This window comes from Protopterus annectens, chromosome 5.part0 (genome assembly GCF_019279795.1).
Source record: "Protopterus annectens isolate FY-2018-M chromosome 5.part0, PAN1.0, whole genome shotgun sequence".
Taxonomy (NCBI): domain Eukaryota; kingdom Metazoa; phylum Chordata; order Ceratodontiformes; family Protopteridae; genus Protopterus; species Protopterus annectens.
The window spans coordinates 1,247,034,111-1,247,046,756 of record NC_056735.1 but is presented as its reverse complement, the minus strand read 5'-3'; the positions used below and the strand labels follow the sequence as shown (position 1 = coordinate 1,247,046,756).

At 42.8% G+C, this 12,646-nt stretch overlaps 1 protein-coding gene across 4 annotated transcripts in view; it reads left to right on the top strand.

The window, feature by feature from the left end:
* BBX (BBX high mobility group box domain containing) overlaps positions 1-12,646 on the top strand; it is a 2,705,004-nt gene that overhangs the window by 1,276,877 nt on the left and 1,415,481 nt on the right. For all 4 annotated transcript variants that reach the window (XM_044071093.1, XM_044071095.1, XM_044071094.1 and 1 more), the window contains one exon: positions 5,693-5,773. In XM_044071093.1, coding sequence (XP_043927028.1) covers positions 5,693-5,773 — 81 coding nt within the window. The remainder of the gene's footprint in view (positions 1-5,692; positions 5,774-12,646) is intronic.

Genomic DNA, 12,646 nt, shown 5'->3' with positions numbered 1-12,646 from the left:
CCACCATCTTGCTGCTGCTCTGCCACCCCAAGCGCAAATGCTGAAAATGGGGGAGGATCTCATCTCCCTTATCCGGGGTAGTCAGGCCACAACTTCTAAAAGGAAAAGAAACCCTTCTCCAGAAATTATGACAGAACAGGATTCTGAGGAATCTGACTATTCAGTTTTCGAAGAGGAACAGCATCCCTTAGCTGCTTATGAGGATTCAGATGCAGAGGAATCCATCCCGTCTGCCTCTCCTCCAGAGGATCTTACTTTTGGGGAAACCCTTCACTCCCTCAGGGAACATTTCCAATGGGAATCCCAGGAATTCCCACAGTATAAGAAAAGACTTAGAGAGTTTTTGGACCTGCCTCAGCACAGACCCCTGGCCATCCCCCCATTTTATATGTGGTGGATGATGTTTTCCATGAGTCCAGCTTAGCCCCTGATGCCCTCCCTCCTGCTCCCAGTAAACTTGACAGGTACTACAGAGTGCCAGCTTCTCACAAATACTTGTACAAAAATCCTGCTGCAGACCCAGAGGTCATTACACAGGGACCTAAAGGAGCTAAAACTAGTTCTGCCAAAAATCCTTTCTTCTGACAAGGACTCCAGAGCTCTGGACAGATGGGGTAAAAAGTATACACATTTAACCTTAGCTATCAGAGTACTCAGTTGTCAGTTCCATACATTAAAATATCAACAACATGCTTTGAAACTATTAAAACAGAAAATTGCTACTTTTCCTGACTGTGCCAATTCAAAAGAGTTAGCAGATTTACTGCATTCTGCTTGTCAAGTGGCCAAACACGCATTACAGTGTGCATATGACGCCCTAGAAGCCTCTAGCAGGGCAGCAGTGACAGGATCTGTTAGGAGACATGCATGGTTGAAGGAACAACCTCTCCCTGATCTTAAGTCTAAACTTATTGATGCACCCCTAGATACGGAGCGCTTGTTGAGGAAAAAGCAGCAGAGGTGCTTAAAAAGATGGAAGACAAAGTAAAATCTATGTCAACAGTAAAAGATTTCTGTCAGGTACAACCCCCAGGTTCAGCAGGAACTTTCCCTGTAAGCACTGGGCCTTACCTGCACCTAGCAGAGAGGGCCAAGGTAAGCCCTGCAGGGACAGACCATCCAGGCCCCTATCCCAGGGTCAACAGAGAAGCAAACACTGGACCACTTCCGTCTCTAAGGAATGTGGGAGTTTTAAGCCAGCCTTCTATGGCAAACACTCTCAATAACTCCCCGTCCTCCCTCTGCCCCCCCCCCTTCACTCATCATAAACTAAGAGGAAGGATCTCCCTATTCAAAGACAATTGGCTTTCTGTAATAAAGGACCAATGGGTCTTAAAGATCATTTTTCAGGGATACAAATTTTCTTTCCGCTGACTCCTAATTCCAAGAAAGTACCCAGAAATACCTACAAATCAGTGAGCAGAGTCATTGAAACAGTCTAAACTCTCATATCCCATGGGGCAGTAGAACCTGTACCCTCAGATCAAACAGGCAAAGGATTTTATTCCAGACTATTCCTTGTTCCCAGAAAAGAGGGCACGTGTGTCCCCATCCTGGATCTCCCATCCTGGATCTCTCCATTCTGAACACCTCCCTGGTGGTCCCTAGATTCAAAATGCTAACTTTGCAGCAGCTGCTGCGTATGCTAACAAAAAATGCCTGGCTAGTAACCATAGACCTAAAAGATGCCTACCTCCACATCTCCATCAGGGAATCGTGCAGGAAATTCCTGCGCTTCAGAGCAGGCTCACAAAACTTTCAGTTCTCTGTGCTGCCCTTTGATTTACCTACTGCACCCAGAGTATTCACCCAGTGCTTGGCCCCAGCCATAGCATTCTGCAGACAAAGAAATGTACAGATTTACCCTTACCTGGACAACTGCCTCATTCAGGCAGAGTGAAAAGAAAAGCTGCTCCAAGACCTTCTCTTTGTCAAATCACTCCTAACTTCCCTAGGGTTCATCATCAACGAGAAGAAGTCAAAGCAAATCCCCACCAAGAAGATCATTTTCTTGTGAGCTCTACTAGACACAGCATTTGGCCAGGTTCACATGAGAAAACTTCAGTGGTATCTAAAGAACCTTTGTTGCCAGCACTCAGTCCCTAGAGACCTCTCTCCCTCTGATTCCATGTATAAGGGCCGAGTTTATTTGTTGGGCAGAGACCTGTACCAGGCACAAGGGTCTTCCCTTCACCTTCTACCCTACCGGCCAGACCATCACCACCGACGCCTTATTGCTTGAGGTGCTCACCTAGCAGGCAGGTGCACCCAAGGTCTTTGGTATGCCCAGCAACTTCACTTGCACATCAGTCAGAAAGAAATGATTGCAATACAAAAGGCTGTGACATCTTTCAAACCCCATCCCATGCCAGGAGTTCTTATAAAAACAGACAACACCACAGTAATGTGGTATATCAGCAAACAGGGGGGACCCAATCTTACCCCCTCTGCAGGTAAGACGTGAGCCTCTGGGTTACAGCCACCTCCATGGGTCTACACTTAATTGCCCAATACTTACCATGAGTCAACACCCTGGCAGACCACCTAAGCAGAAACTTACAGGACCCCCACGAATGGCAGCTCAACAGGAAATCTTTCTGCAATTCACTCAGGAGTGGAGGATTCAGGAAGTGGATCGCTTTGCCTTGCACCTCAACCACCAACTGCAAAAGTTCTGTACCAGGGAGTATCACCTCCTAGCGTGGAAGGTGGATGCCTTGACCTTCCCCCGGAACTCCCTCTTTTTGTACGCTTTCCCTCCTCTGCCCCTTATTCCCAAGGTACTGATCAGAATAAGGGAGGAGAGACCAAAGGCCATCCTCATTGCTCCAGATTAGCCCAAACAGCATTGGTACCTCTTACTGCGCAGCCTGACCTTACAGCCCCCCAAGTAGCTTCCCCTGATCTCAGACCTCTCGACCCAGTGGAGGGGGAAGATACTGCACCGAGACTTAGACTTTCAATCTCTCAGCATGGCTTATACCTTAAAAGCTAACAAGGAGTGCCTGTTAAGCAGACAGGTCTTAGACATCATCACAGAAACCAGAAGGCCCAGAACCAGAAAATCATACGCAGGAAAATGGAAAAGCTTCTGCTCCTGGCGCCAGTAAACTCACATCCCTCTTATCTTAGATTACCTAGCCAAGTTGCTCAATCGTGGCCTCTCTTTCTTCTCTATTAAAATCCATGCCTCAGCCATTTCTGCCCATTTTGATTCAGACCCACCCCTCCTCTCTCATCCTTTGATTAAGCAATTCCTAATAAGGGGCTTCTAATATCAGACCTCCCAGAAGGCCTCCCACGCCATCCTGTGAGCTGAATTATGTTCTAGAAAAACTAACCTTACCACCTTTCGAACCTGCTGCTTCTACAGAATTAAAATACCTCTCCTAGAAGATTGCCTTCCTACTAGCTTATCACTTCAGCCAGAAGGGTATCAGAGCTTCAGGCTCTCATGGCTGTTGAGCCCTTCATTTTCCATGCAGACAGGGTCTCCCTGAGGACTTAACCCCTCCTTTATGCCCAAGGTGGTATCTGATATGACCCTCAACCAGGCCATGCACCTACCCACCTAGTTTCCCAACCCTCAAAACAAGGAGGAAAGAATTATACACTCGCTAGACATGCACAGACAACTCAGATACTATCTGGACTGTACTAAACCTTTCAGAAAAACAGACCAACTACTTGTCAGCTTTGCCCCTTGGGCAGAGAGGAAGCCCATTTCCAAACCGTTTCCAAATGGATATCACACTGTATCCATTTTTGCTACAGACTACATGGGAAACCCTCCCCCCCAAGTCTGTCTGTACCCATTCCACTAGAGCAGCCTCCACTTCCACAGCCTTCCTCAGAAGTGTTCCCACCAGGGTCATCTTGGAAGCTGCCACATGGACTTCTGTGTATACCTTTACAAAGCATTACTACCTACCTCTTTTTTTCTAAGTTTAGGGCAGGGTTTAGCTCTGCAGGGCCTGCTGACCCATGCTTAGGACTCTAACCTTTCCTTCCACTCCTCTACTCAGCTTTGGGAATCCTCCCACAGGTGATGACTGCAACAGTGAAACACGAAGAACATAACACAGTTGTGTACACTTATCATAAATGTAGATGTTTGAGTGTATTCACTGTTGCAGTCCTGGTTTCCCTCCCTCCACCCCCCATATAGCATCTTCCCCTGGGGGGGCATAAGCTTCCCACAATGGCTTTTGGCCACCAGGACCACTTTTCCTTATTTCCTTGTGCTTCTGATGGGTTAGGGCAAGAAAAAACTGCTGTAAAGAGGTTGGCTGCCTTGCTTTATAGCACTGACGACCTGATGTCAGACTACTGGTGACTGCAGCCAATGCAAAAAAAAACATTGACTCTGGTATTTGGGCCGGCCGAGGGCTACCACAGCAGGGATAGCCCACAGGTGATGACTGCAACAGTGAATACATTCGAACATCTACATTTATGGTAAGTGTACACAACTGTACTTTCCACGAGTTGGGCTTGTTTGTTTGGAACCTTACTGCTTTTAGACATTGGCCTTTTGACGTGTTAGTCTTAGGACTTTCTTTAATTCTCTTTCCTTGGAGTTTTTTTTTATTTTGGAGGGATTTCTCCCAGCAGCCCATACAGAGATATTTTAAAATCTGGTGTAATAGAGTAGTAAATACTTCTCATCTCAGAGCATCTGTGAGAAAGTCCACTTTAGTGGGTTGTTTACAGCATTCTGCTGCCCCCTATATCTGAGTGGCCAGTGGATAAACTTCCCTGTGAAAGCCACTAAAGTATATAATTTTATAGTCTTGTATATTTAAGCCTTACTAATCATCTTGGGGGTCTGACTGGAGAGAACATGAGTTGGTTGATCCCGCTTAGCATGGTATGTGGAATTGTAATATATGCCACTTGAAATTACGTATCCCCCACAGCAGAGACCTAGAAGGTACTCACATTTGTTGCTAGGATTGGAATCTTGGAAGAAATCCCTTCAGTTACCCACCACAGAGAATCCTGTCGGAAATCATCTGCTACGGCAAGTTCTCACTTCTATTTCGCTGACAGCAGGTAATATGCAACTAGTATTTTTGCTGGTTGAAGATCTTAAGGAGAGACTATTGATTGGGTCTTGTATATACTCTGCCTATTTTCCATCTTTCCAGCATTCCTGCACATTTGAAAATTTAGAACCTTGAATATGAGAAGGTAATTGTTATGTAGGAATAAACCATTCGGTCCATGTCATGTTTTTCCTTTTTTAAGGAGGAGTCGAGTTTAATTAGTGATCATTGCAGAGTGCATTTTCAATGAGCATGCCCCTGTATCATGATCCAGGGTCACTGGTGAAGATGTCTGATAACATTGTTCCTGCCAATTATAATTTTTTTATACCAAACAAAGTATTTAAATAAAGATCTCCCTTTAGCTGAATTCACGCTAAATAACCCTCTTGAATCTATTTATGGTGAGTACAAATACAAGAAGATCACTGTAATTTTTATGTAACAATACAAGTGAAATACATATATATGTATTTATATTCAACATGTGTGGTGTGTAGATATAGGAGTGTATATAATATATGTACACTTTGCATGCTTATGTATGTGTATCAGACTTTCTGTAAGTTACAGTGAAGTTTATTGATAAGCTATCAGGTCTAATACATAAAATCAGTATTTTGATAATGTTGTTTTGGCTTTAGGTTTTGCCAAGTTCACCACATTCAAAAAGCCCAGATACTTCCAAGCCATGTGGAGCATCAGCACTTTTTCAGCTTGCTGAGGTATAATATTTATAGCTGGTTGACAACTAAATGTCTTGGGATAGGATGTGGGACACTCTTAACCAGCTGCCATTTTAAAAATGCAATTAGTAACTTAAGTAACTCACAATTAAGTAATATAAAGTGCTTAGTGACTTTTACAGGTATTGAAAATGTCAGCAGAATTCTGTCCTGTGCATTTTAACAAAAACGTTATGTGGAATATATGTTGTACTGACTGGGTGACCTTCAGAATTCATGGTCTTTATGGCCTTTGCTAATCATAGAACAAACTGAGCAGATTTTGTTTAATTTGCCACCGGTAAGCACTATCCCATACGGACAGAGACACATTGTAAATTGGGAAGTTCATCTGTCTCTAGATGCAGAGTCTGGTGATGACTTATTTTGGATACCATGGAATGTTTGGAGATTATGGTTTTGGCTTTACTGAAGAGGCTTACATTAGAGGTCATAACTTGGATTTGCATTTTCTCACTGGATGTAGTCATTTCACAGCTGATGCAGAACATTTGTTATGACCTGCTTTTCCTCATAGAACTTCCTTGGTTTGAGTCACATGATACTGAATTGTAGATTCTAACACTGCTGGTAAATCCCTTTGCCTTCTTCTCCCTGTGGTGTCCCAGCGATGAGTGCTGGGCCCACTGGTATTTGGATTATTATGAAACTCCAGACTACCACACTGTACTGAGACTTCCAAGATGGCTGCACATTGAGTAACTTAGCTCTAACTCTCTCAGTGTGAAAACAGAAACGCAACAGAGAAGGCCAGTAGGGTTTTGTGTTTATGGTTAAATTTCAGTAAATGGCTAGTAAGTGTACTGCCTGGATGCCAGGAAAAAAGAAATGCAGAGCATCTGGAAAAAAATCAGCTACAAAAAGTGAGGAAGAAACACTGACTTGGGAAAGTTTTGCTGTCTATTCAGCAAATAGCAGTACAGTCTCCAGACATGACTTCTATTAACCTACAGGAAGATGCAAGACAACTGCACACAGACCTGGTTAAAATAAATGAAATGAGTATATCAAAACAAACAAAAGACTGGAAGAAATGGAAGAAGCTTTAAACAGATATTCAAATGAGGTGATAACGCTGCAAAAAATAAGAGGTTGAAATGAAGAAAAGGCGGAATTAATATGAGAATACTCAGGAAGAGATGTTTCAAAAAATAGAATTAGAGGACAGAGCACACAAGGAAAACCTGAGATTTTCAACTAGGTCAGAGAAGCTGGAAGGAACAGAGTGCATTACTTTTAATAAGCAACTTGACTGGTATTCCATAGCAGGAGGTGTTAGTTGAAAGGGCACATCATGTGTATGCCCAAACCTGGCTATGAGAAAGCAACCTAGACCTTCAATAGTAAAGATGCAATCCTACCAGCAGAAGGTATTGATTCGGACAAAACTTGGCAGAAAGAAAAAATGCTAAAAGTGGGAGACAGCAGAGTGTTTGTGGAAAATGATTACGCATTGTACACCAGGCAGAAGAGGAATAAATTCATTCCAGTCTTCAGGGCATGTCGAGATGCAGGTGTGAGATTCAAACTGCTGTATCCAGCTGTCAAGGTATTCTTTCCTGGAGAGACAAAATCATTTTTTGATGACGTACATGCTAAGGAGGAAATACAAATGTTTGTCCAACAAAAAGTGAGCTGTGAAACAGGAGGAGGAGATTCTGCTTCTTGTTCTGGTGATAAAACCCACAGAGAGACTGTACCTATGAAACCTTTTTCACTGTTTCAATGGAAAATTTTAGAGAGAAGGAAGGGAGCACAAGAGTTAACTAGAAGACTTGAGAGTATATTGAAAATGAAGCAGAGACAGGATTTGGGAGATGGAGATGAACAGTAATAAAACCAGTAAGTTAATGTGAAAGTGCAATGCATTAATTATATTTGTAGAATGACAGAAGAAGAAAATCCAGAAATATTGCAGCTTTCAGAATTTGTTGGACTTGTGGGGGACTCTAAAGTATATCCCCTACTTCATGTCATTAATGCCTGGAAAAATTCTTTGGGGAGGGGAAGAGGGAAGAAAGTTAAGTAAAGAAAACATGTTTTTTTTAATAGTACTATGTTTGTGCTATATTGTTTTCTTTGCATTCTGTAAAGTAAAGTTTTCTCAGACCTCAAGCCTTGAACCCAACCCAAAGTTCACCTATCGAACACCATTTACTGGACCCCCTGCTACAACTCTTGAATCGAGTTTGCTAGAAACCCCCAGCCATGCAAATTAGTTCCTTAGCTCTTTTCTCAGATCTAAAGCAGCTAAATCAGGTAATGCCCAAACCTGCACAGACAGGCCCAGCAGCCCCCAGAGAATGCTTTCTTTGGATAGAAGATTTTAATTCCTTTAATTTGATCTGATTCAGACCATGAACAGCCTCTTCTAGCCCAGCCAAAGATGCTGCAGAAGATCCCCCGAGCCAGTGTCTTCCACAGTGGGAGCTGAAAAACATCAGACATTACCTGATGCAGAAGAGAAACTAGGCACCAGGCCCAGAGACAGTTCTCAAAGAATTTCTGCTGATGAATGCCATGACTCAGAAGATTCTCCTAGGCCCTTCTACATATTTGATCATCTCTCTGATTCAATGGCAGCTACACAGCTTTCTCCGTCCCAGAAGACTTACTGATAGAAACTCTCCCCCTCCAGCACAGGTTCTTAGCTTGCCAACCTGATTTCTGTGGTGGATGATTAAAGATGATGTCCACTCCAACTCAGACCAGACTTTCCAGCCCCGAAATACCCAACCAGGGTGCCACAGGGTGCAGATCAATGATGCACTGCTTACAAAGGCCCACCAGAGACCCCGAAACTATCCACAGGTCCCTAGCACCACACAGCGACCAGCTTACAAACCTATTAGCTCTTGACTCTATACCAAGAAACCTTGCTAATACCAAGAGGTAAGGCCCTATCTTCACAGTTTCAGCTTGAGAAAATTTAAACTGTATGATAGTAAATCACATGCAAAAAAACTTAAACCACTTGAACAACTAACTAAAAAATGCTTAAGAAACTGTCTCTTGATAAGAAATAAATATTAAGAGTGGTAAAAAGCTCATACAACAGAAAGACAACCATTCCTTAAAAATGAGCTAAGAAATACTTTAGAGCTGGGAAAGATCCAGGACATGTTAGCAAGTATTAAAGAGGCATGCATAGCTAAAGGAACAAGCTTTTAGATCAGCCATGTTAAAGCAAGGTTGCTAGAAAGATGCATGGACAAGACAAGTAGCTTTGGTACACCTGACCAGCCTGTTTATGAAAAATTTGACAAAAAATTGAGTTTGTTTTCAAACTCTGCCAAGAAAAGGGGCAGGTTTAACCCCAAGGTGGCAGAAATTCTGGCCTGTAAAAATTTCTGCTTTCCTGACTCCACAGGAAGGCAGTAGGCAAAACTGGTTTGCCGTTCCAGAGGCCCAAACCAACCCAAAGGGCAAAATTTCAGGGCGTACCACAGGACCAGGCCAGAGCAGCACACCACGCAGCCGCTGCAGTTAACCTTACAAAAGGCACAGACGCACTAGGTAAAAACGAGCCAGGAACAAATTTCAAATCATCTAGGCGGAAAGACAAGAACATTACGCAGCATTTGGCACTAATAGTGACCCTTCCAGGCTCCAGTTAAAATCCTTAACAAGCTCTGCCAAAAAATAGTCAAACTATACAAATGAAAAAAGTGAAAGAGGCTCAAAACAGTAGAACAAGGAACAAGAGGTGTCACTAGACCAAAATGAGACATGCAAGGAAAAGAAGCCAATGAAGAAGGCCAACAGTAGGTTTAAGGAAGCACAATATTCAGACAAACAAAAAATCCAAAGATACAGCAAAAAATTCTGGCTTTACAATTCTCGTTGGTTCCAAGATTCGAAAAAAGCTGGGCATAAATCAAAAATTCAAAATGAAAAAGGAAAGGTTCTTCCCCATGCAACAAAAGATCTCACCCTACAAAGAAGATCTCAAAGCATGCCTATGCAGTCTCAATTCTACCAGAATTCTTGCAGGATTTCTTGCAGGCATCACCTACTGCGAATTCTCATCAGCACCCTCTTGCCCACTGACAGGAGATAAATTCACCCAATCATACGCCATTACCCAATAAAGCCAATCTAACACGCCAGGGAATTCACATCTAGCCACCATCACAAATCGATGATGCACAAAGGACTGGACAAACAGCAAGCTGACAACTCATTTGCAAAGCTGAATACATCCCAAACAAGGGAATTTACACAGCACAAAATACTTTTACTTACTTCAGATGTCACACTACAAAAACAAGGACTTCTTACAAAAAACAAAACTGACACTACCACAAATGGCAAAATACTGCTGAATCACAAAGAATTATGGCATGATATCTCTGCACTAACAAAAAAAATCTTGTTAACATGAAGAAAACTACAAATAGCCTAAAGGACAGTGGCATCCAAAGAGATCTTGGTCCCAACAGCAACACTACTAATAAACAGAAATCTCCACAGTACCCACAATGGAAGACCCAGGCATGCCACAACTGTCCAGGAAGCAAGAATTCCCACTAATTCCCAAGACACAGGCCAGGGTAACCCAGCTCCACTAAGGCAAAGCACAAAACCTGGAAGGCTTTAAAAGAAACAGGGTAGGGCCAGACCAAGGCAACAAAAGCTTCAGACCAATCAACCAAGGCAGACCTGCACAAATCCAAAGAGGAAATGAATTCAGCAAAAAACTGAACCTGCAGGTCAAAACAGGCAACACAAAGGCCAGCGGGCTGGCAATCAAACTAAAAGAAATTCTGGCAAGATGGCAACAAACATCAACAAACACATAGCACTAAAGGATGCCAGTTGATGACAAACAGCACAGGGACCTCCACTAACTGTACATGCCACAACATGGACAAATCACATCACCCCTGGCAGAATGGACCAACAGCTGCATACTGGGCACTCAGCTACTGATAAATGTTAGCTGTAGCATGGGGTACCGAAAGACAAGACTTAAAGACCACCTGTCATGACCACAAAATGCATCTTCAAGACCATCAGCAAGACCACCCTTCTATTCAAGACCTAATTGCATCACCTCCCAATCACCAGCTCAAAAAATTCTGCTGGGACATTCAACCCCTGGCTCACAAAAGTGGACTCCTCTCCATTCCACCTGTACTTCAACAGCTCAATATTTTGCCCCCAAGGAAAAACCAAAAGACCCCACTTGGGCCACTAATGGGCTAAGCTGACATGCGGACTACTTGGCCAGCCCATGGACTCAAAAACCATGTAATGGATTGCACTTGACCAGGCCAAGACTAAACAACTAAAAACTACCCAAGAAACTGTCCAAACACTAAACATATCATAAATCTTGACAGCATCATACACAAGAACACTACTAGCTGGCACAAGACAAGACAACTATAACATCACATCCCAGCTGCTAAAAAAGAACTTTCCTGAAGCATTAAAGAAAACAAGAGGAAAAGCATAGTGGAAAATGAAAAAATGGTTAAAACATAGGACTAGGAAATGGAAAAGGTGATACATTGGCATTACCTCTTCATTCAAGATGGAAAAAATCCATCTATTACTTCAGCATGCAGGAGCATTGGCGTCAATGTTTTTCACAGGCTGTTTCCTAAGTCCTTTGGCTCCCTTTTTCGCCAACTATTCCAGCCCTGAAGAAAGGCAGAGGGATGTAACCGTTTTCAGCCCCCAGCGAAGGCTTCAGAGCCATCTGCCATGACAAACCTCACAGAAACCACCATTACCAGCCTGATTGTAAACCCTGCTGAAAAAAAGTTGACAACTGCTTTCTTTCGTCATGGACAGACCTTCAACACTTTTCATGGCTCAGCAAGTGCCTTGGCAGCTTCCTCTCACTTCCACCAAGATAGAGTTTCCTTCTTCTTATTGTTACTTTGTATGCCCTATGCATCCACTGAGATAGTTTGCAGGAGAAACCATAATCCTATCCTTATCTTAAGGTGGAACAACCTTCTTCTTTAAACAGAGCAATAGGTGGATGTACATTCAGATATAACCACCCAACACAGGTACAGAAAAAACTGCAGCAAAAATTCTGACAGAACAAGAAATTAGATAAAGAGACAGGGAAGGAAAAGTTATTTCAAACAGACAATTTCCAAATGGATAGGAAATTGTATAAGAAAATTTTATTAGCTAATCCAAACAAAACCAATCTCCACAGAAATAGGAAAGACATTCTACAGAACATTACTCCTTCCACTACAGACCCATTCTTTTCTACATAAGCAAGTGGGCAACAAGTGGCGGCGCCACTACCTTCGCATACATTTGCCAAGCATTATAATTTGCCTCTATATTACTATATCTCCCATCCCCTTACACCACATTAACATTAGTATTTGCCTCTATCACCCACATCACAGGGTTTACTATCCTCCCCCTACTGCAAGGGATCCCCTACACCACTTGCTATGACTGCAGATGCATCCATGAAGGACATAGTATAGTTTTTGTACACCTACCATAAATGTAGATGTCCACAGATTGCATAGTCAGAAACATCACCTACTCCCTCCCTCCTCCTCCTCTGTGGGTCTTTAGGGTGTCTACTTCCCTCTGTTAACACTCTAGGGTTGGAGGTGTTTTGGTATGTGTTTGTTTACATGTGTTTATGGTGGTATATGGTGTATTTTACTGAATATACACAAATGGTTCCACCTGACACACACAAACCACAATACCACACCACCACAAACCACACATAACACATAAACCACATACATCCGAACGAAACATACACGAAACCGTGAACAAAAACGATAAACACAACACACATAATAATTACACAAAACAAAACACAAACAAACAACACCCACATAAACCACACAACAC